Source organism: Pungitius pungitius, chromosome 4 (assembly GCF_949316345.1).
Source record: "Pungitius pungitius chromosome 4, fPunPun2.1, whole genome shotgun sequence".
NCBI lineage: Eukaryota > Metazoa > Chordata > Actinopteri > Perciformes > Gasterosteidae > Pungitius > Pungitius pungitius.
The window spans coordinates 165,328-189,502 of NC_084903.1; the positions used below are offsets into that span (position 1 = coordinate 165,328).

The following is a 24,175-nucleotide window of genomic DNA, read 5'->3' on the forward strand; positions in this document are numbered from 1 at the left end:
TCGTGTTTATTTAGTTAGTTTTGAACACTTCATATTCATCACAGGCCTTTGCTCTAAAAAGTTTTCTTTTAATGTGTTTCCCTTTTTTCATTTTATTTGTTGTTTTTTCAATGTCATTACCATGCATCGTATTTGAATCAGTTAAAATTATGCTGCATATGTATAATCAAAAATAATTTTCTGCCTGTGAATTTCCTTTCACATTTGTTCATCATTGTTATGCATTTGTTATTTTGTCTTCGTGTTTTTTTGTTTCACTGCCTCTGTGGTGCATAACTTCACCAGTCCGTCACGCATTGATATGATTGAGCAGAGTAGTGGTTTTCCTCTCTGATTGTCAGGTGTAAGCTGTGGATCCAGATCACGAGCAGCGTTCCCACAAACCACGGCGTCACATTTGACTCCTGTTGTGCAGCAGGGGTGAAACACGCGGGCCGAGGACGTGTGAACCGGTCTCGCACAGCTCTCCGGCCACCTTGGTTATGCAAGAAAAACAGGTCTCTGATGTAAGGAGAAATAGCCAATGTCAAAAGGTTTGGAAATCAACATTTCTCTACTGATTTTGCTCACGCCGGTTTAGTTTGTGTGTTTTTTTCGTCTAGTATTGGAGTGTGTGTTAGGTGACTCCCCACAGACATCTAGATGACACTTGTTACCAATAATTACAGTGTGTATTTTGTGGGCCGAACGTCTTTGGCTCTATTTGTTCCAAGCGATGAACACTAAACTGAATGTGATTCCCTTGGTCGGGGTTTCCCCGGCTGTCAGCTTGCCCCCCCGGCCGATGATAGAGAGGATCGGCCTTCTCTTAATCCACATTAAGCCCTGACAGTGTTTACTCACATGTAATGAGCGAATAATCAGCACGGCCGTGCTAACCCTTTCATCCCAGGACCCAGGGCCGCAGAGTTTATTAGCTCTTCTCTGATGAAAGGCCCGATTGGGCACATTAGGCTTTGTGTTGGGTTTGTGGCGCATATCAGATGAGCTGCACGTATGTGGCAAACCAAACACTCGGGCCTAATTCTCCTGCCTGCCACGAAGCTTCTCCATGAATATTAAAGCCCTGTCTGTAGGCTCAAGCAGGTAATTAGGGCTGTAGGTGAGAGAGAGAGAGAGTTGAGGACGTGGGGGGAGCAGGGAGGACCTGGTATCTTTAGTCTAGACTTAGCGGTGCCAATGACCTCTCTGTGTTTGCCCAGCTTCATTAACAAAGGCACGCCAAATAAACGAGATAGCACGGGTCTGCTGCGATGCATTACACCACCAGAGGGATCTACTGTGATGCTGCTGGAAGGGATTCCCTGGTAATGTGTATGTTGTCCCTGAGCAAGACACCCAACCCCAATTTCTCCCCAGGCAAAATATAACGCATGGGTTGTAATGCAATGCAAGTCGCTTTGGATAAAAGCGTCAGTTAAATGACATGTGATGTAGTCGTCACATACGTGTAGCTTGATTAGTTAGTTGCATGATCTGCTGTCAAATTAGTTTTTCTTCCTGGATATGAAAGCGTGTTATTGATATTATGAAGACAAACATTTAACAGACAATATATCTAAATATGATCTGGTAGTCAACACAAGTCTGTTAACCTCCTGCTGCATTGTGGGGTCTTTTACAATTTATTTTTCCAAAGTGTATTTGTTGGCTTTATGGCTTTGGAAATGTTTCATTTCAAGTTCTTCTCAAGCCTTCCCCCTTCAGAAGACACACCTCGTTATGATGACGTCTGATTTTCATTCCGGAGCCACCGTGAACGTTGTGGACGTTTCCCCTCCACAGGGAAAAGACCCCCCTGCACTGGGGAAAGATACTCAACAATGCCCAGGCCTTATTTCACTAGTATTTAATTTATGTTTTATTTTTTACTCAAACGGTGTTGTACTAGGTTGTTTACAGCAAAGATGCTGACGGGGGGTCGTATGGGGATCCACCTCATTGTCTCATATTGATGGTCACTGTATGGATCCCCACCTTCAGGCCAGAAGGACGCCTCTCCAATATCTGTCATTTGACATGTGGGATTCAATTAAGTCACTCATTTCAAGGAAGGACAGTTTTTAAGGTGCTCATAATCAAATGTGTTCAGCTCAACATAAACATTCCTCCTGTTCTGACATCTCTTTGGTAAGAAATCCCCTCCAAGATCTTTAACAAAAACACAAGAGTTTGGAAAAAAAGATCTTTTAATAACCAGCATGAACATGACAGGAATACAGCGAGCAAACACTGTTTGTGACTGAGTTGTTTTGTCTTTTTCTTTTCAATGAGAGCTATGAGCGGTTTCATCTCCATTAAAATGCAGATATAGTCAATAGTGGTAACTTGTATTGTTATATATTAAGCAACTATAAAATATCAACACTGAAAAGTCTTTTAAGCTGTTATAGCTATTTACTTGTATCAGCATACTTTTGAGTCATTTCCCTCATGAATGTCCAATATTATCTCTCTATTCAGGGCTTGTTCTTTTATTTTGTGAAAGTTTTGGCCAAAAACTCCACTACGTCCATCAATCTGTCCACTATGAGGTAAAACGCACTGCAAAGTTGTGGTGAACAACCTCTTTCACCATGTTTTCATTTAAAGCATGCAAGAAATATAAATCACAGCTGATTTTTTTTTTAAGACATATTAAAACCATATTTATATAGACTTTTCAGTGGTGACAACAACACAATTAACTAAAATTGGTGGGACGCTGGTGATTTTAGGACATTTGAGTATTTTCATCATTCAGGTGCTGATGTGCTTTCAGGACCAACAGAGGGCGCTCTGCCTTACATTTAAAGGTTGAAGTGAAAGGCATCATGGGAAGGCTTGCAAATGTTGCACACGTGACATGTTAATATTGTATTTATTATAAATAGTGGCAAAATTAAATATAAAAATAGTTGTTAGACATGAATACATTAATATTTACACGTATTATTCCATATGACAAAATAAATAAAGTTTTTGAAAAGCATATATATATTTCAAATAAATTACTTGTTTCACATTGAGGCAGTAAAGACAGAGAAGGTTTTGTCTGTTGTTAGATGACGGCGATGAGTGTTCAACCCCAATACTCTCTGGGAACCAACGGCGTGCAGTCACCCATCTGAAAAAGGACAGGAAGTTTGATCAGCATCTTGTACTGTCATTCAAAGTATGATTTTGTACATATATATAGATTAAAAATCATGATAAACGTCCACATACCTGACAGCAGGACTGTGTTTCCGGAGAGGACTGCAGGATGCCCCCCAGGCTCGTGTCTCCCATTGGACCCTCAAAGTACTGCATGTCGTACCGATCTGCCCCAAAACCACAGCTCCCAGAATGCAGCACGGTGCCCTGGCTGTGGCACTGGGCCTGGTACGGGCTCTGGTTCAGGCTCTGGTTCAGGCTCTGGTTCAGGCTCTGGTTCAGGGCCTCCTGTCCCCCAACGGCGCCGTGCTGGAAGTAGCCGAGGATGTCTGGCGAGGACGCCTCGCTGGTCGAGGTGTCGCCTTGTTCCCTCCTCTGGAAAAGCGCCTCCTCGCTGAGGCCCAGCTGGGCCGACAGGTAGGAGATGTAGCTTATGGTGAGCCGGAGGGTGTCTATCTTGGTCAGGGTCTGTCCTGCGGGGGCCACTGATGGCGGGAGGTAGGACCGGAGGTGATGCAGAGCCTTGGTCAGATCCCGCATCCTCAGCTTCTCCTTCTCGCTGGCGCTCTCCCTCTGCTTGCTGCGCATCCGGCTGCCTCGGCCCGACTTCCTGCCGCGTCCGGACTGCGAGCAGGGCGAGCACTTGAGGGTATGGGCGTAGCCGCTCTGGGCCCCCTTAGGAGTGGACTGATGCAGCTGCTGGTAAGAGGAGGGAGAGAGGCTGGAGTCCATGGAGAGGCCAGGCGAGAGGGTCTCTGAGGAGGAGATGCTAGAGAGGTCCGAGTCGGAGAGCCACTGGTACTGCAGGCTGTAGTTGAGCAGAGCGGCCGAGCAGGTATCCATGTTGTGTGGAGCGGGACTCTGTGGTCAGACTGGAGGGACTGGGAGAGTGAGTGCCGCTCAGCTCTGTTGCACTGGTTTATAAGTCCAGGCCGGGCCACGGAGGTGTGAAGTGACACCTCTGCAGATTCTCACAAACCATCACTGTCTCTGCAACGGAGGCCACTGCCCCTGAAAACACACACACACACACACACACACACACACACACACACACACACACACACACAGCCTCTCCCTCTGTGGGACCTTGTCTCTCTCCCTCTCCTCCATGTCTGGGAAAATCCAGCTACAGGAGTTGAAGTGTGAATTTTAACTCCTTCTCAAAACAATAAACAGTTTTGGCTTTTTGGGCTTTTTTTGTACCAACCCAGATTCATTCTGCACATGTTGAAGGGACGGGGCTTGTTTTGAATGTTTGGATCGGTCCTGCATTCACTTTTCAACTTGTACTTTTCAACGTATAGCACCTGCTATCACATTCTGTTCATAGTCACTTCATCCTAATAACAAGATGATTTAGTATTATTCTGCACACGTTTCTCCAGTTAAATCCTGTGATGGAAAAACAATAAGGATTTAAAAGTAAATACAAAATCAGGTTCTAAATGGTGAACAGACTTTTACAATGAAAGCATTTATAGATTTATCTACACTCAAATTTTATATTCACAAAGACCAAAATGATATTAGAACACAAACTACTATCTTGTTAAAGATTTAATTACAATGTAAGTTTAGTTCAAAATGGAGCTAAAACATGGAATACTTTTAATATTCAAGTACTCTTTAAAAATAGTTTGTACACAGTACGTTTACTTGTAAAAGAGCACTCTAACTTTGTGGTATTGCTACTTTTACTTTATAAGACTACTTTGTCAGTGATAATTTGCGAGGAAGTGCATAATAGGGGGTTGCAGGTGACCTGTGGTGATGTGATGTAGAGCGGTGTGGATGGCTCTCTGGGGTTGAAATGTGAATCATTATATCATATATATATGTGTCAGAAGTTGGGAAAGTTCTCATTGTTTGCAGAGCAGAGGTCGCGTCCTCCTTGGAGGGTGAAACTCTTTTCTCTCCCAATCGTCCTTCTCACCTGGCCACGACCTTGAACGTGGCATGTGTGTGATCCGTCCTTTGCTTTACATCCCATTACTTTGCACCGTCGGGATTGTTTTATAGCCACAGCGAGTGGAGCTGTGATCTGCGCCCCTTATTTTCCTCATCTTGGTTTGTTAGACGCAGCGTCCTCTGCTGCTGCTCCGGGTTGTATGTGTTTATCATTAAACATCTATGTCCTACATGGCTAAAATGTCCAATGTGAATACATCTAATGAATCATAATGACCTGTATAATGCAGTTAAAGAGGAGGTGTGATGTTTTCACACCGTTGAGAACTGATGAGTCTGGAGGCGTCGCTTCACACCTCGGCTGTGAGAACTGAGAATGCTGGGAAATACTGCTAATACTTCCCTGTGGTTCCCAGTGTAGGTTTTGGTCTTAGAATCGGATCAATTTGGGGAGAGGGGTGCATTTTTTTATTAAGAACTAGGTAAAAAGCACATTTGATTCTTTGGCATGGACGGCACTGAATGTGTTGAAGCTATGCTGCTTATTAAAAAAGTCTTGTTTCAGTTTTGAGGACCCAACCGGCCTCGTGTGGTTGGCCCGGTGTGAAGGTGCTGTCGTTAGCGGCAATGCAACGACTAACATGAAAAATATCTGTAATACAAAAATCTGGAGAAAGCTGTGCAAAGCTGTGCAAAATGTGGAAATTAGGTTGAACCGGTGCAATGTGAGGTGTGCGATATGACTCAAGAGAAATCGTCTCCCATCCAGAGAAAATCGTTGGTGGTTGTACGAAAGCTCGGTTGGACTCAGCGCACCGTGAACCACTGATGAACCCACGCTGCGACCCTGCCACCCCCCCTCCCCCCCCCGCTCCCTTCCCCTGACCCGAGGCGAGGCTGTGGGAGCCTGGCTGGAAGTTTGGCACCTTTGGGTGGACGCACACCCACAGTAGGCTCTGAGGCTGGGCTGGCTGCCACCTGTCTGGGCCTCCTGAGTCTACCCCAACACGACCTCCAGTGCGCTGGCTCGGCTTGGAATAAAGTCAAATGAAACATGATTTGGATGATTCCTGGAGCATCGAGTCGGCGCCACGGCAAACAGCGGGACGGCAGAGACAACCAGAACACACCCGCAACACAGAGGAACAAGCTGTCGCTGTCTGCAGGAGGGGTCCAGATTCAATAATGAGGTGACTTGAAATTAAAATGAATGAATGCAAATGCTTCCATAAATGATACATTAGCTTACTGCTAAATGACATGTAATGTAATGTACTGGATGGGTCGTTCTGAATCTAATGCTTCCATCTCAACCCAAAGATGAGGGAGTATATTTCTGCCACATTGAACAAGGATTTGGCATCATGGACATAAATATTCCAAAGAAATCACACAAGTGAATCTTTTTCGTGCCTAATAAGAATGATAAAAATGAATGAATATAATCAAGACAGTGAATATAATTGTGAATGTATGGGGACTGCATCACATTTCACACAAATTAAAGTAAATTAAGTTTCATCTTATACTGGTGTGGTCATATTTGGTTTGTTGAAATGTTCATTGTGTGTGTGTGTGTGTGTGTGTGTGTGTGTGTGGTTGAGTGATTGAGGTGGCAGGTGAGGGGGATACATTTTGCACCCTAGGTGTGAAACATAGCTGGAGATAGAGGGGTCAGCCAGAGGTGGACAGTAAATTTCCTCTAATCGTCAGAGAGTGACATTGGCAGAACGTTTAAAAATTCGAAACAACTTAAGATAATGTTCTAAAATAAACTAAATTAGTAAAACAGAAAGCTTACAGGGAGCAGGAAGTTAAGGACTTACATCCAGACCACTTTGAATGCTAACAAATATAAGATATAGTATCAGTCGAATCTTTCCCATCTCATAATATTAGCTGGAAGTCATTAAGCACATTTAAGCTGTTCCTTCTGTACACGTTCTTCTATTTTGACATCCATGTAGAGCTGGAGGACAGATCAGCAGCGTGTCCTTCACACCTCAGCAGAGTAAACACATCCTCCGACTACCGGCACTTGCTCACACTTCTGTGCTGCCATGTTTTTACAAATTCTCCTTGCCCCCCCCCCCCCCCCCCCCCAGCCACACACAGCTGCTGCCGACATGGGAACAGTAATGTTTTCCTTGTGTCTAACTAATAAAAACAACTATATTTCAGAAAAAAACCTACCTTTCTCTGATCAGAAACAGAGTATTCTCTGTTTGATATTTTATATCTCAAGATGAACACATTTTTATTTTTGGCATCTGTAAGCAACACAATGTGCCTTTAACACCACCCAGTTGTCCCAGTTAGTTTGTGGGTCGGTGAATTGTTCAAACAAAGACAGGAAACGGTTTATGCTCTGTGCAAAATGAAAAGTAACCGTTGACATTTTGAATGAGACTTGCTCGCCGCCACGTGAGGCGTTGGTCCGCCAGGCTTTTTCTAAACACGACACAGTGGTTGTGTTGCCTGAAGCTAACGTGCTGCAAGTGTATTCTGAACAGATGCTACTCATTTAATGTCACTGCTATTTCCCAAAGAGTCGGCGTTGTTATTTGATGAGACAGGAGCGAGAATGTGTAGTCTTTGGACAGAAGACAACACGTCTCCATGACAGAATTAGCTTGCTAGCTAGCAGCAGCCTCACAGCGTGGAGGACGGACTCGTTGCGTCTCTGAAGGAACTCAAAGCTCAACAACTTCAATGTGTGTCACGTGTTTCAATTATTAAGCAGAAAACTCAAACATAAGCCCCCAGCTTTATTCAAGTCGTTATAGAGCTACTATTTTACAACAAATATACACAGGCCTACAGTATGTACAACAACAAACATATTATAATCTGACTAGTGTGTTAATTCACAGACATGTGGATAACAACCACACACACACACACACACACAGCACAGTCATCCAAGCTCTTTAGAAATGTTGACACATGTTGTCAGAAATGCAGCAAAACTGTTCTTCATCAGAACATGGAAATGAGAGCATATTTCAAAACTCAGTTTTGTATCATTCTCAGTTTTAAGAAAAACAACGAAAAAAGAGGTCAACAAACGAACAGAAAGTTGTTCCGTAGTTCCGTACACGTTGTCATGGCAAGATGCAACAGATCAAGTTTCTGATTCTACGTATTATCACCAGCTACAGAACACAGCGCTACACTTAAGAACAGACACAACGCCTCAGACAGGACGGCAAACAGGAGGAGAACCCGCTCGGCTGGTTGGTTTGGATTCAACAATTAAAAAATACTACATAATTAATGCCATTTCAGGTTTATGTCTAGAGAGATTAAACCAAGCAACTACATGTGCACTAAAGAAGACGATACACAGCGGCGATGTGCAGAATAAATAAAGACTAGGTGAATGAAATAGGTGATTTCTCCCAACAGCAGCAGCAGTAATAATGCTGCTGAGCCTCTGCATCAACACACCGGGACTCAAATCCATTTCAAGTCATGACTACAAGTCCTCTCTCTCTTTTCTGCAGAGGGGAATGAAATCAAAGCACCACAAACATGGTAACATGAACTACATCCCCTTTCAATAACAGATAGATTTTCATTACATATTCATTTTTCTTTTACACAAACCTCAAATAACACAAACAATGATATACAGTGTGTGTGTGTGTGTGTGTGTGTGGTTCAGTAAATGACAGAAACAAAATGACATACACTAGTTGTATATGAAGTGACTGAAGTGGTGGGCAGTCTGAGGAGCTCAGAGGGGATAGAAAGCAACCACAGGTTCACAGAGGCAACCAGACCGCTTTTCACAACATTTTAATAACAACTTAGGAACAGAGTTTGCGCAGCATGGACGCTCTTCCTTGTCTTTCCATTTAAGATGAAGCTGATACTCAGCTTCCAACACAGCTACACAGTGATGGAGGTCCGGAGGTCTGCAGGAGTTTGGCTGTTCAGGAGAGGATCTTCTCCCGGGTTTCGGGCAGCTTGAGGGCTACCAGACCTCCGCAGACGAGGGCGATGAAGGCCAGGAAGATGGGGACGATTTTAGTGATGCCGATGAAGGCTGCAAAAATGGAGCTGGCGAGTATGGCAGCAAGCTTACAGATGCCATTCAGGATACCAAACGCTGTCCCTCTGCAGAGTGACAAAGAGACACGAAGGTCACGTGACCGCTGGTGAAACCGAATCGTGTTGGCAGTGTAAGAACCTTTTCTGTTTTGGTGAATGAATTGCTATCTGAAATATGAGGGTCCAGCCGGGGAGGCTGGGTCATCCTGATCCTTTGGATGCTTTGTTGGATTATACTTTTAGGGCAGCAGTTCAATCGGCACGTATTTCCTTATTAGTTCTGGATGAAAGTCACCTCCATCTGACCTTTTTGTTTTGACATATTTTAACATAGTCCTGTTTGCTTATTATAATACGAACAAGGTGACATTCAGATTTGTCGTGTTGAATGGAAATACATTTTTTTGTGTTGATAGCCAATTCTTTAGAAAACAAGTTTAGTTCGTACAACACTGGTGTTAAAGCATAGTGGTATTTGCAACATAATTCCGCCACACTTTAGTGTTTCAATGGCTACAAAAAGTGAGCGGGTCGTACTCCAAAGATTCACCCAGCAAACAAGACAGGCCATCAGACCCATCTCCTCCTGGGGAGGAACACTTTACGGTTCCACGGATGAGTGTGGTCACCATAACAGAATGCTAGATAATATACGACCATGGAAAGGAGTTCCATGTCCTTTTTACTCCTATTTGCTTCTGTGGGTGAGGGACAAACTTTAGAGAAAAAGGGCAGCGATGAAAAGTGGTTTGATAGGTGGACTGTACCTTTTAGAGGATGGGTAGAGTTCCACAGAAATGACCTCTAATCCATTCCAGGCGGCGACGCTGGTGCCATAGAAGAGACACTGCCAACATATTACTGCTCCTTGACTAAAACTCAGCAGCAGCAGGAAGGTGCAGGCAGACGAAGCCAGCATGGAACCACCTAGAAAGAAGAGGAAGCAAAGGTGACGACGGATCAGGGTGGCTCAGAACCATCCGGACACCACGTCCCGGTTCTGTTACGCTCTGCGCTCACCTATGATTCGGATTCTTCCGATCTTGTCCATGAACAGTGCAGAGAGGATGTTGCCAGGCAACACAGCCAAACTGCCCAGGAAGCTGACCATGTAGATGACGATGTCGTTCTCCTCCTGGAAGTTCAAATGGCAGCCCTTTTTCGGGTGGAGGAAGGTGGTGTTTTCCATTCGACAGTCTTTGAACTTTTCCTGCCAGAGGTCTGCAGTGAACAGAAGGACTGCATCAGGATGTGAAGGTTCCCTCCTCTCGGTGCCAATTGGTAACGCTTTGACCGTGATGACATTCATCGTTTAATACTTTACACCACTAGTTAGTTAAGCTTATTGAGCCCTTCAAGTGAAAGTTATTTCAATTGTTTTTTTATAATCATGCATTAAACCTAGTCATTTTTGTATGATACCTGTGTTATAGAAGACAGTGTTTTTGATGGTGCAATTCTCAAAGAAGGTGTTGGTTGACCTGACGTCCTCAAAGTAGCAGTTTTCAAACAGAGAATCCTCGAACTTGACAGACTTTATCTCAATGTTAGCGAACCTGAATGAAAGGACAAGTATCTCATTAAACAGAAATACGTATACACACACAGTGTGTCTGGGGCTGGAGTCAAAGAAACCCACTTGTCATGGATGTACTCTCCCTCGCGGTGGATCTGGTTGACCAGGGAGAAGTTGAAGTGGAAGCGTTCGACCCGTTCTCGGTGGAACACTCTGACCTTGGACTCGTACTCCTCATACTGCATGTATTTGATCATGTCCGGAAACCACACTCCCAGCCCATGGTAGCTGATTCACAGAAACATACAAACGGTACCGCATAAACACTCTCTATATATTATCAACACCGTTAAATAAACATTTCTTCTTTATTAAGATAGCTCTGGCTTGAAGAAGTTTATGGACATCCAAATATTCATAAAAAGGCATGATTTTGATGCAAATCCAACATATGAAATATTGTGCTACAGCGCTTGATCCCATAATCTTAACAGTGGCTAAATAGAAGTGTCGCTACCTGAAGGCCAAGCAGAACCAGACAATAACCAGGAAGAGGCCTTGCAGTCTGAACTCCGGGGCTGATAGCGACATGATGTTCGCCATCACCTGAAAGAGGGACAGATCAGTGAGATATGCGCGGTGAGGTTGGACAACAAACAACACCATTTTTTGTTTAGTTGTTGTCGCCATGGTCTGCAGACCTGTTGCAGCATGGTCATGTGTCTGACGGTCCAGCGCTGGAAGGCCGTCCCGGTGTCGCTCTGGATCTCTATGAACTCGTCCTCCTCGGTTTGGGGTGTCTTGATGTTGGTTGCCTTTGAGAAGAGAGAGGAGTTTGGAAATGTCAAACACAATAACATTTTAGATCATTTCAATTAAAGATTTTGAAACGAGGATTTGACAAAAACCTACAAAAAATATACTTATATACTAACAGGAAAGTAAACTCATTGGATTTTCTTGAATCATTTAAATGTCATGACTGTGGCCATGTGTAGGCCACCTTGTAATAGGCCGGAGCGCATTGCAATGTAGAATGTGTGTGTGTGTCTGTACACAATTCACACTGTCTGTCCCTTAATCCAGAGGTAAATATAAAAATGAATAAGTGGTGGGATTCAGCACTTATTCATTTTTAATACTGCTTTCACCGTGGGTTGACTCCTTATAGGATCAGCTTGTAAAGAATCATCTTTCTCTAACACAAGACATTCATATACGAACGACTCGGTTCGATTACTGAATGCTCAGAGATGGGGAAAAACGGCGCTCACAGTGAACACTCTCTCCGGCTCCCCCTTGGCCTTCCAGTTAGTGTCGTGAACTCGTCGAAGGATCATCCACGCCTCATCGTGTCGGGCACTCTGGGGAAAAGACACACACACACACACACGCATCAACGAATGTCCACATCTGGACTGCGTTACTTAGACACCCCTCAGGGCTTAAGGCACGTTTATTCCCCAGAGGCTTCTTATCAGACAGGCGGGTGCCGAGGTGCATGATAATTTGGCGGGTGTGTGATATGTTGGAGCGGCTCCGCTGTAACATACAAATACAATACCACATGTGGCTAGAAGGCTGACAATGAAGCCGGGTGAGAAAGCAAGAGGGAGGGGGGTGTTCTGGTGGCGCCTTAGCAGCCTCGCGCTACCTTTGCACAGCAGTGGGATGTTGCACCGGTGCCTGGTGATGACATTCTTAGCCGATCGCAACTTTATGTTTAATTCTGGACCCTGACATAATGACTACAATGAATAATCTTAATCCATCCCCTATTAGGAGTGCAGATACAATATGTGGACTTGTGTTTTGCAGACAAGCGATATTGTAAAACTTGTGTCGGATCTGACCTCCAGGAGGAAACGGGGGCTCTCGGGCATGAAGACGACTCCGACAAGTGCAGCCAGCGCGGGGAAGAGGCACACCAGGATGAACAACCTCCAGCTGTGGATCTGAAGCTCAGAGCCGATGGCAAAGCCCCAGCCTGGAAAACAAGGCAGTGAAGGGCGTGTAGTGTTCCACACAGCCTTCCTTTGCATTGAAAGTTGTTTGCATTTGATACATTGAATGGATTTAAAAAATGTCTGGTAGAACTATTTTAATTTCACAATGATAGCAACAAGTTTGAGTTCCTTTAACATGAGTTATTTGTGTTTATTCTTTTTGTTGGAGACTGACAAGAAGAAGCTCCCTGTGAACGTGATTCTCATAGGTGTGTGTGTGCGTGTGTGTGTGTGTGTGTGTGTGTGTGTGTGTATGTGTGTTACCATAGTGGGGGATGATTCCCCAGGCGGTGAAGGAGGCGTACAGGCCTCCCAGCATCCAGAACATGCAGAGCCAGCTCAGATGCTCCCCGCGTTTATCCATCTGCAGGAACTCGGTGTAGTAGGTGTACACTATCGGGATGGAGCCGCCGATTCTGGGGGGAGGAATCGACGTCTGTAGTTTCTGTCATTTGTGTTAGTGATTGAGAGCTAATGTGTTCTAATGACCTTACAGCAAATAACTAAGGGCGGATTACTCAAATGACACAAAACACAGTTATCACTACTTTTGTTCTTGCTTTGTCCAATTTTTTGACATTTGTCTCCAATCCCACACATATTGTATTAAATTAAGTGAATTAAAATGTAAATGATTATGATAAATATTACATTTGAAAGACGAAACAGGAATGTGGAAGAAGTTTCCTTTAAGACGACTTTCTGCTGGAAAGGTGCTTCCTACTAATTGGGTCAACAGATTCTATGTCTGCAAACCAAATAACCAATGGTTAAGCTTTATAACTTGAGATTAAATGTTCATAAAAACAATGTATGATGCGAATGTTGTTTGCTTTTTTGTCAGGTTAATACACATTTAATGTTACGCAATCAAAGAATCATTTTAATATGAATGAATTCTGAAGAGTTACTATGCTGTGACTTAAAATACATTCAGTAGAGAAAAGAGATAAAGGACTCAACGCTGTTACAAAACATCAAATCAACCATCAGCTTCTGTTGAGTCTGCCTACTCCTCGTGGCTCAACTAACACGGGGCTCATTGTCACCTTTTTGGGGACATTAGCTTTGCAGACAGTTTAAAAATGAATATTACAGGTCTAGAGAACACAGCTGCAGTCGTTATCAATAAAAATGTGTCAATAAAAAAGGAAAGAAGCTGCACCCCATGGTGCTTGCATAAAAATATTATAATATACCATATAATTGGTGTAAAATAAATTAACTGACATATCCCTGTGTGCAGTGTAAATGTGTCTTATTAATAAAGAGAATAAACAGATGGATATATCAACTGGTGTTCCTGATTTATGTCCTCTCTCCAACTCAAGCTGTTCTCAAAGGTCTGGTTTGATGGAATTTACCATCTCTCGTCTCCCTTAAATCTCAGGTGTCTGATTTGACAGTCCATTACACAGCATCATCATATAGAAACCTGGGCATTTGCTGACTAAAAATGAAGATTATTGGACGACATTGTCATCTACATTGGTCTTTCCACACAGAAGTAAATGTTTCTCACCCAAAGCCGGAGCAGAACCGGAAGAAGAGGAAGAAGCCGTAGCTCTGCGCAAAGCAGGACAGGAAGGAGAAGACCAGGTCGATGGTCAGGACGTAGATCAGACACTTCCTCCGCCCCATCTTGTCAGAGAGACCCCCCCACACCAGAGCCCCCACCATCATGGCCACGTACACCAGCAGACCTGCGAACACACACTCGATGTCATTGAAACACACACAGCTGGCTCTGCATTGTTACTTTATGTACTCACATACATGTGTAAACTCAGCAGCATCACCGGGAGGAATAACTGTGGTAGATGTTACATTACGATCATCTCCACAAGGGGGCTCTCTTCATCCTCGTATGAACAGAGCAGAGAGAAATCCCCACTTTGCACCATGATGCAGGACGAAGCCTCCTCACGCACGCACGCACGCACCGAAGAGCACAGAAAACGCACCTAGACTGATAATGACCTTCCAAAGATTTTGACTGAGTAATAAAGGTCATAATGATTTTTGAGTGCATCACTTCTACAATATTCACCTTTCAGATAACGTTTCTTTTCCCCATTTTAAAGTCTGACATTTTATTTTCCACTGATGGCACGCTTTAACGCAAAATTCATACGGTGGCATTTTATTTCATTTCACTTCTTGGTCAAAGTGACCTGGACCACATCCCAGCATGCACCAGGCAGGAGGTCTTCCATTTCTCCCAGCAGTTACCGACTTCGGCGCCCATTAGAGGTACAGATGATTGCTTCCTTTATTTCTGGTATTATTCTGTAGCCGCGCTGTTTAACCCTGCAGACCCAGAGCTGCTGCGTGTTTTTACTACGCACAGCCCTAATTACAGTGGGACTAAGCAGCTTAACGGAAAATAGAGCCGTAGTGTGCTCCTTCCGCGTAGACGCGTCTGCGGGCGGCACCGCGCCTCCCTGCAGCCTTTCAACTGGAAACTCGGGAATTGAGTTTCCAGTTGAGTGAATTGTCAAAGAAACGACCCCCAACGTCTATTCCCGACCACTATTGACCTCTGAGGAAAACGTCATAGGGTCAGGGGAGATGGTTAGGAGGATTTAAGGAAAGAAAACCGCCGTGTTTAGGGGAACGGACTCCACTTTCACTAACTAGCTTAAGCCACGTAGCTACGATGCGACGGGAGGCGCACGTTGGTGACGTCAGTCTGGAGCGCGGGAAACTACAATTTCTCTCAAGACGGACTACAAAGAAGCATCTTAGATGCCATCTTGTGTTTTTTCAGTACTGAGACGTGCAAATGACAAAATCGACCAGGTTCAAAGTGTTACTTTATTAACAAGGTTCCAGCATGAATTAGTTATGCTAACGTTTACTCACTTACTTACGTTTCTTGGTCATGATCATCATTTGTAGTCAATGGCCTAATGATTCACAACTATTTAAATAGTTCACTGGGGAAACTCAATAAGCAAATTTGACCATTTGAATCTGCCCTGGCTGAGGGTTCCGTGAGACGGAGAGTCATGGCTAAAGCGTCTCCCTATATCTTGGTCAAGTTGTTGCTTATGTCACCTCGTGCGCACCTGGACCAGGTGGCAGTGGCGGCCTTGTCATTAGACGTTCGTTCTTCAGGTGGAGGCCCACAATCGACCCGGGAAGCAACAAACTTCTTTCTATCCGTTTAAGTGTCCTTGAGCACAGCGGAGACACCGAATCGCTGGAGGGCAAAGAACAATTTCCCCTTTTTCCTGGAGTATAAAAAGAACCTTTGCACATCTAGATGAAGAAACTATTAACCTTTACTCTGAAAGAAAAACAACAACAGCAGCAGACAGCTGCGCGGCAGGCATTTTCCGAGAGTACAATATGTTCCGACTAAAGCGACGAAAACCCTGTCAACATAATTCTACAGATGTGGATTTTTAGTATGCAATTACTGATGTTGCAGCATGCGCTCCATTTCTAACATTAAAAAGTTTATTTTCACCATACCATACGTGTACTCAAGGACACTTAGACACGCAGAACCAGAGAATGAACCTTTCATGCTTTAAATGAAGGAATAACGGCTCTACCCACAGCGTATTGTGGGAAGCAACCATGAGTTTTAGGAACCCTAACCCAGCAGGGAAAACCACAGTGATAATCTGCTGCACTTTATCTAAAATTTTCCCTTCTGCTTTTCTCAGATTAAGTAGTAACACAATTTATAGAATTTGTATGCAGTGAATAGAAGTTAACATTTCTGGAATGATCTGTTTGCAAATTCAGATTTAGCCGATACCAGGTCTTCTCATCTTGAGTGTTGTTAGTGGAAATATTCACCGTCTCTCATGGGGATTTTGTGCTTTCTTTTGATATATTCACCTTTTGTGTCATGTCTGGTTTGACTTCATGTGTATGTTTTTACCGCCTTTGCAATTCTGCTCTCCTTGTTTTTTTCTGCTTCATTGTCTCTCCACCGTAGTGCTTCAGCTGCAGTTTTTTCCCTTTGTGAGCGTTAAGTTTATTTCTAGTGACGACCTTTGTGGATTTGCTTTGCTGGCCCAGCTGCACTTTGTGGACTTCTACTCTCTGCGTAACACGTTTGATCCTTTCATAGTTTGTCTTCAGTTCAAACAAACTTCTTATATACAGTCTACGATAGTGTTTGCACTACACCGCGCCAGCTTGATAATGTAAACTAAATAACTTGCTGAGTTTGGTTGATAACCCAATTAATCAAAAGTATTTTAGTATTTCAATTTAATCTATATAAAAAATTGCATGCTGCTAACAATACATCTCAAATAACGTTGGTTATGTTAACATAATATTACCCACTCACTCTAAATGACATAAATGATAACTGAGCTCTACCTGTTTGTGTGTTAAGTTACATCTCAGGATTATTAAGTTCTTCCTGGTGAGCAAACAAGATTTTATAGCAAATTATTCACACTTTCTTTAGATGTCAATTGTACAACCCAGTGAAATAATCCCTTTTAAGTTTGCTGGTTGAAACAAAGAACTAAAGAAGCATTTCTACTCGCAATCTCAACAAATTGACATCATGTTTGTTTCAGATGTAAATAAATAAATTAATGCAAATCACCCAATTCCACATTATCCTTTGAATTACACCTGGGAAGCATCATTAAAGATCAATTAAATTGCAGTGTCACTTCTATTTCATATACGCAATAGCTGCATTGCAAGTTTGACAATTTCCTGGTTAAATATCTGCAAACACAACAAGTCAGAGTTTAAAAACTTTCCCTTATCTGGTCTCCCGCTATTAGCCTCCTGTGTTTACACTATGGATTAAACAATAAAACCAGCATTCCGGGCGAGTGCTCCATCGACATTCCTCTCGTCAGCTAAAGGTTCGGAGTCTTATCTGCTATTCAAGATTACGCTTAAGATGAAGTGCATTTCTGCTCCAGTGAGCCTGCTGAAGAGAATAGAATCATCCTGCGGGTCCACTTCTTATTCTCAGCTGATGATCGCCCCCCCCCCCACTCTGCCCAAACAGACGCTGCGATTTCATTTTCGCCGCGGCCCTCCTCCTGCAACCAGCAGCCTGTCAGAGGCCAGGAGCGTATCTGACAGCTCTGCACGGTGCGCTGCAGGCCGCCAGGTTCTCTGAGTGCTGCAACATGCTCCATGTTAGCCTGGGAACACACACTGAATACAATCACCTCCGGGTTCCTCATCAATCTCTCATCCCAGGAGCCTGTTGTTAAGGCGAAATGAGCTATGAGCAATCTGCCACATTGGCTGGATGCACGCGGGGCCTGGGAAACAGGGTGAGGGGCTTTAATTTGCGGTTTGGATGTCTGCACAGAAAGTGAGGAACAGACGCTTTCAAGGTACATTTCCCAGTAAGTCGGGTCTGTGCTGCATACAAATGTCTGTGTGATTATATTTGGCATGTATGCTGTAGGGCAACAATATTTGGGAACAAATGAGGCGGGCAGGCTACTGAAACAAAGGGAACTATTCTCAGTACACGGTCCGGTATCTGAGGTCAAGCTGAAGTCTACTTTCAGAAGGGTCATCCGATGACTCAGTCTGACACTCTATATGTTCATACATATCTATAAGGATCGATCATGTTGCTTCATTCCTGTATTTCTGAATCAGCTTAAAGCCTTTTTATTCTTCCATAATCACTGCGAGCGCAAGGGGGACATTTCTGTCTGTGGTCCATGTGCCATCAAGAGCCAACATCTGCAGCCAAGCACAACAGCAGATCATTTCACTGATGGGGTTCCTCCTCCTCGGTACATTTTGGGACCCTTCAGCAGATCGTTATCATTAGCAAGATGTGTAATTAGCTGGTTTGGAGAAAATGCCTTTGCTAAATTGGTATTTAGCCAAGCTAGCTAGCTGCATGGCTAAATACTCAGTTCCCCCTATTGGTCCAGACTCAGTTATGTGCTGTGAATCTGTGAACAGTCATTTATGGCACTTCCTGTTACGCAATCAGAGAGTTGAAATGTATTGCCTGAACTATAATCTCAAAGATCACTACGCACACAGTGTAATTGCTCCAATATTTGGGTTTATGACAAAATACCCACATAATTAATGACATTCCCATCCATTTGAGGTGTGCTTTTTGTTAAGTCCAGCAAATATTAACATGCTGAATACAGTAAACATTGCACCTGCTAAACATCAGCATGTTAGCAATGTTCATCGTTAACATGACAGCGTGCTCATTGAACACCAAACTCAAAGCTTTCTATCCGTCCAAAGAAGTCAAATTGAAACCAAATGAAATCATTTAACCACATTTTTTTCAAAGATGGTTATTTTAATTTTAAAGGAAAATCTGAGGCCAAGTTTCTGGCGGCCACTTACCCAGCAGCCCTTTGTCGGAGTTGGATATGCACATGTCCTTCTCCGCACTGGGCAGGACGAAGCCCACCACGAAGCCGTCCACTCCGTCGGCCATCAGCGCCAGGCCCAGCACGAAGAACAGCATCCACTGGAAGCGCCCGTGGCCGCAGTCCTCCATGATGGTCTCGTACTGCTCTGGCAGGTTCTCCTCCTCGTCCTCCTGCTGCGCAGCCTGACGAGCTTTCCTCCGGGCCTCCATCCGAGCCGCCCGCCGCGCCTCCTTGATCTCGTCGGGGTGGGGGACGCCCTGGTACTCCCCCTCGTACATCTGCTCGTCCTCGTCCGCGCCTTCGGTGGCGTCGCTGCGAGCGTCCTCGTCCTGTGCAGGGTAGTCGGCCTGGTAGGGGTAGCCGTCTTGGCCCCCGCCATCCTGGGTGTAGGTGTATTCCCCGCCTTCTGTGCCCTGCTGGCTCACGTTGTTGCGATAGGGGTCATCCATGATTCCTGCTGGTGCGAGCGGAGCAGGAGAGACTTTGCCTTGTCGCCGTCGTACTCTGAGGAGGCTCAAGTGGTCGGCTCTGATGGCATAACCCTCCCCAGGAGTTGGGAGTTGCTCTGGGCGTTAGATCAGGAGCTCTGTGCGATCTTCTCCAGAGTTTCCTTCCTCAAACCTAAGGCCTAAATTGCTGGCTTGTCTTTTACCTTCCTTGACGTGCACAGGGCCGCATGCTGGACCTAAAACACAATGCACACCATGCAGATGAACTGTGGGACGGCAAAGCAGAGAATGTATTTTGGGGGGAGAGACATTTCCATGCAGCAGCCCCCTCTGGGAGGGCTTGGGACCCGCCACGTCGACTTACACAAACAACATCAACATTGTACAGTGAGCTTTGACTTTCTATATGTCATCAATCATAGGAGACATTTCACTCACAAAGCGAATGCTGTTTGGTTCAGGTTTTTGTCACTTCCCTATTTTGTAAATCTAATCCATGTTACGTGTTTTATTCTTGTAAAAGACAACAATCCGTTTAATACGGACTCTTGGTCTACTCAGAAATATAAAGAGTCACTCCCTGTCTCCCCTGCAGGCTGCTTGTCCTTCCCCACAACCAGATAATCTCATTGTCCCTCTACCCTCAGATGCTTTGACGCCATTTTGATCCATCACGTAGCGCTGCTGCACCGATGGCACGTTCAGATCCGTCTGGATTTCCATAGTGACAGATGCCGGGGGCACCAATAGGATGACAGCAACGCACATTATTTATCAATTTAGGAAAGTTGGCTGTCACATTATTTATTGTCACGATTAAGTGACTTGCACACTCAGGACATCTGTCGCCTGATGCTGGTTCTCTGTACTTTTAGGTTTGGGTTTTTAGCACACAATCGATAAGTAATAAAGTCATTTTGTTAACTTATGAAGTTACACAACCGTTCCTTGCACGTACAATACTTTTTTTTACGGTGGAAGTTATACTAGAACTGAAAAATAACGTATTGCTAAAAATAAGAAATGCTAGAACATAGTAATAGCAACATAAGCACAACAAGGGAAGAGGCAACTCACCAAGGCCTGTTACACATCTATATCTTAACCTCTGTGACCTCTACACTATGTTTACTGTGTTATATTTGTATACCTTGTTATATTGGTGCTACTATATTGGTTTTATGGGTATGAATAAGTTTTAAGTAATAAGTTTTACTTGCTTCATGGCTTTATCCTTACTCATCACAGGGTTGCTACTTGTTGGGTTACACTTGTAGCATTGCATCACTTATTCAATGGTTATAACTTGCTGTATAAAACAATTGAGGTCTTGGCGGATGGCCGGTGTGTTTTTCTGTCCTGGTTTGGGGCCACCATGACCAACGCTGAGATGTAATCCAGATTAAGTCGGCAGATTTATTTTTTTTTTTCATTTTGCGCCCGTTGCCTGACATCATTGTTTCATTGCCAAAGTCAAAGAGGTGGATTATGGGGTCTGGTTTGACGCACTGACATCTATCTGCTTCTGTTGGCTCTGTAGTTAGTGAGAAGTCTGCCTTTCATGCACTGATCATTTTTGATGACGCTGTCAATGGGAGCAATGAGCCTTGTTGTTCACCTGAGCGCGTAATGCCATTGTTTGTTTGTTTGTTTGTTTGTTTGTTGTTTCCTCTGGTCGTGTGAATAATACATGAACGGTCCGGGGGAGAAAGTGAGAGGGGGGGGGATGCTCACTCTGGTCGAGGGGGAAGCGGTGTTGCTTTCATCATCCTGCTGCTGCAGCGCCTTCACTCTCACAGCTGTCACTTACATAACACAGTACAGCTGCCTGTGCCCCCCCCACCCTCTCTGTCTCCCTCCCTCACCCTTCTCTTTTACCCCATCGATCTGTGTTGGAGTTTATGAACGGGTCGAGTCGACCGCCCTCACTCAACTCGTGCACATTCATTCAGATGTCAAATCAGCATCTTTCAACCAGCCGACTGAATAGGGAGGAAACGTCAAAGAGCTCCTTTGAATGATGACAATCAATGTGAATCTGAGCTTCCACAGGAAGCAGATACGTCACTGTGTCATTTTCACAAGTGACCTCCTACAGTTGACATCATTTATTAGTTTCCCTAAGCCAAACTTATTTGCCATTGTTTATTCAGTGTTTTATTCACTAGAGAACACCGGAGCCCTACATTTAGGCCAAGTAGCACATTAAGGCTACAGTAACAGACGTTGTAAGGATAGATGTATCAACAGGCAGTAGGTAAAGCTGTTTTTTCCCTGCTGTTTCTGGCCATGCGTTTTCCCATCAGGGGTTACACACATCAGGGGAAGTGCTTATTTATTCCCTTCCTTCACCCATACTTGCCCATCCAGGGTTGTCTGTCATGGTCTGGGTTGTAATGCGATTTTAAATCCTCGTTATGTTGCTTGTCATGTATGCACTTTGCATTTTGTCATCTCCATCCTTTTTTTCTGTCTTTCTTTTATATTTTCTTTGCATGAGATGTTTTAATCAGCATCACACATGCACAGTATGCATTAGTTGTTTCTCTTCGAACTGCTTCCATTGCCTTCTTTTTATCTTTACTAATTTAAAATACAAAATATCCCACTGCTTATACAATAATGTAATGCATCATTAAGAGTGGATGTTATTGGCTATTTAAATGTGTGTGTAAATTGCATAAATTGTATATATATTGTATATTGTAAGCAAGTCGATTTTGTCCCGGTACCAGAAATGTCTGAGACTTTTCTTTCAGTTTGCACCATCAGGGTTCCACTAAACAACGAGGTGGGGGGGTCAATGCCTTTGGGTCAGATATATTACACCCACATGAGCTGTTTCTTTAAAAACAACCAAAGTAAAGATCTATAATCTATCGACTGCTTGTTTTCTGTCTGTCGAAAGTAGAACTCAACTGTCAAAGCCCTGAGTTCATTTTTTAATCCCGGCTCCGGTGTGACCTCCAGAGGTCAAAAGTAAGATCCTTCTCCATTTGTGGGGACCACCTGTCCACCAACCTGTCAGGTTATGTTTAATAACCACATGTTTCTGATTCACATAATGTCATCAGGTCAGTTCAGGGGCAAGAGTTGCCATTTTGGGCCTAACTAACCATGTCACTGATATTTTCTTTCAATACCTTTTCTACGGGGGAAAGATAGAGACAGTACGTTCCTACATTCACTTTATTCTTTTCTATAAATCTCTACACATAAGCTTCAAACAAAGATGATTTAGCCTTTCTTAGGTTTATCAAGGTGACAGATGGGCAAAATAACAATTTATTCATGAGATAGAACATTTGTAATAAAATAAAAAACCCACACATTGATGGCTGAAGTGCAGCTGTTTCATTTTGATGTCATTGCAACACATAAATATAAATGATGAACAGCGCAAGTACCTTTGCAACCTACAATATTCCTCACTTCAGCAAACTGTCAAATTAGATAGCACAATGCATCTGAAGAGCAGCATTGAAGAAAAATAAAGCTGTTGTCTTACCAGAGTTGGTTATTTCCGTGATGTAAAAATGACTTTCCAACAAAACAAACATAAATACAAATGTGCAAACGTCCAAGTAGCATTTTACAAATGTCCAAAGCCTACATGTCGGTTTATCCTAAGGCCGAGCTACAGCCAAGGCTGAGGGATTAGGATCCAGCCTCACGATCCCCCTCCAGGGCCAACCCCTCCCTCACCAGGGCTCATCCCTACAGGAACTTCCCCCCCACCTCTAGGGCTCAGTGGTACAGTCCTTCAAGTGTAAATGCAACAGGCTCTAAAGATAGAGACAGTAAATTCTGGATACTCGCCATACGGCTTTTAAAGATACTCTTGATCCCTGCAGTCACTCCTCCGCGTAAAGGTCAGAGGTCACTGTCATCTGGCAGAACAAGCAGCCCTGGACCTCCAGCGGCTTGCATTCACTGTCAAGTGATCTCCCAGAGTGCTCCTTTCAGGTCCCATTTAAACGCCCCCCCAGGTGTAGTGTCATCGCCGGAGTGGACTGTTTTAATACTGAGGACGACTCCTTTTCTCATGAGGTCACGTCCCTGCACTGGCTGCATGTCAGTGTGTCGCTTCTCTGCAGCTGCTTCTCCATCCCCAAAAAGCACAGAATAAAAAAGGCTGAAGTACAGCTCGTCCCTGGGAGCCAGCGTTGAGGTTTTATTGGCTGTAGATGAGAGACGATATTACATGACATAAAAATCTTTTGAAAAATTGCATTCTGTCAAAATATATAGTTTGTGTTTACACTGTCCTCCTGTAATGTGAAAGGCTCGTTGCATCCAAATGGGTTTGGCTCCCCAAAGCGCCTGTGTGTTGTGGACATGACATGCAATCATGTGCATTTATTCAAATACTGTCAATTTCCTACAGTTTTGTATTTTTATTGGGGTTTTTTGTCTGATAAACATACAAAAGCCCCTCAGATATTCAGTTTACTGTCATGACACAAAGAAAAGCCGGAAAATGTATAGTTAAATATATTATAAAAATAATATATGATGCATTGCACTATATTTCCCGGGTAAGGGTTGTTCTGATGCATAGTTGTCCTAATTCATACTTTTACTTTTGACACTGAAGGCACAGGTAGTTTCTTATTGTTTTGTAATAAGTGAGGTTACTTCAATTTAAAGCGTCAACCTTGAATTTACATAAACTTTAGTCGTATGGGGTGACACACATAAAAGTACTGCAACATTTGTATATTGCAGTACTGCCCC

At 43.8% G+C, this 24,175-nt stretch overlaps 2 protein-coding genes across 2 annotated transcripts; both read right to left on the reverse strand.

Moving 5' to 3' along the window:
- Positions 1-3,061: 3,061 nt before the first annotated feature.
- On the reverse strand, positions 3,062-3,978 carry LOC119195454 (mesogenin-1-like). The gene is made up of 2 exons (XM_037450379.2): positions 3,208-3,978; positions 3,062-3,106 (listed from the first exon to the last, which is right to left on the reverse strand). The coding sequence occupies exons 1-2, from the start codon at positions 3,976-3,978 to the stop codon at positions 3,062-3,064; spliced, it is 816 nt and encodes a 271-aa protein (XP_037306276.2).
- A 3,834-nt stretch (positions 3,979-7,812) lies between these two features.
- On the reverse strand, positions 7,813-23,077 carry sv2ba (synaptic vesicle glycoprotein 2Ba). Its single transcript, XM_037456961.2, has 13 exons — positions 22,947-23,077; positions 18,961-19,674; positions 14,147-14,327; positions 12,889-13,040; positions 12,472-12,605; positions 11,893-11,982; positions 11,320-11,433; positions 11,136-11,224; positions 10,742-10,906; positions 10,525-10,658; positions 10,123-10,323; positions 9,870-10,029; positions 7,813-9,168 (listed from the first exon to the last, which is right to left on the reverse strand). Exons 2-13 carry the CDS (start codon positions 19,436-19,438, stop codon positions 8,985-8,987), a joined length of 2,082 nt encoding a protein of 693 aa, XP_037312858.1. The 5' UTR covers positions 19,439-19,674; positions 22,947-23,077; the 3' UTR covers positions 7,813-8,984.
- Between the last annotated feature and the right edge of the window lie 1,098 nt (positions 23,078-24,175).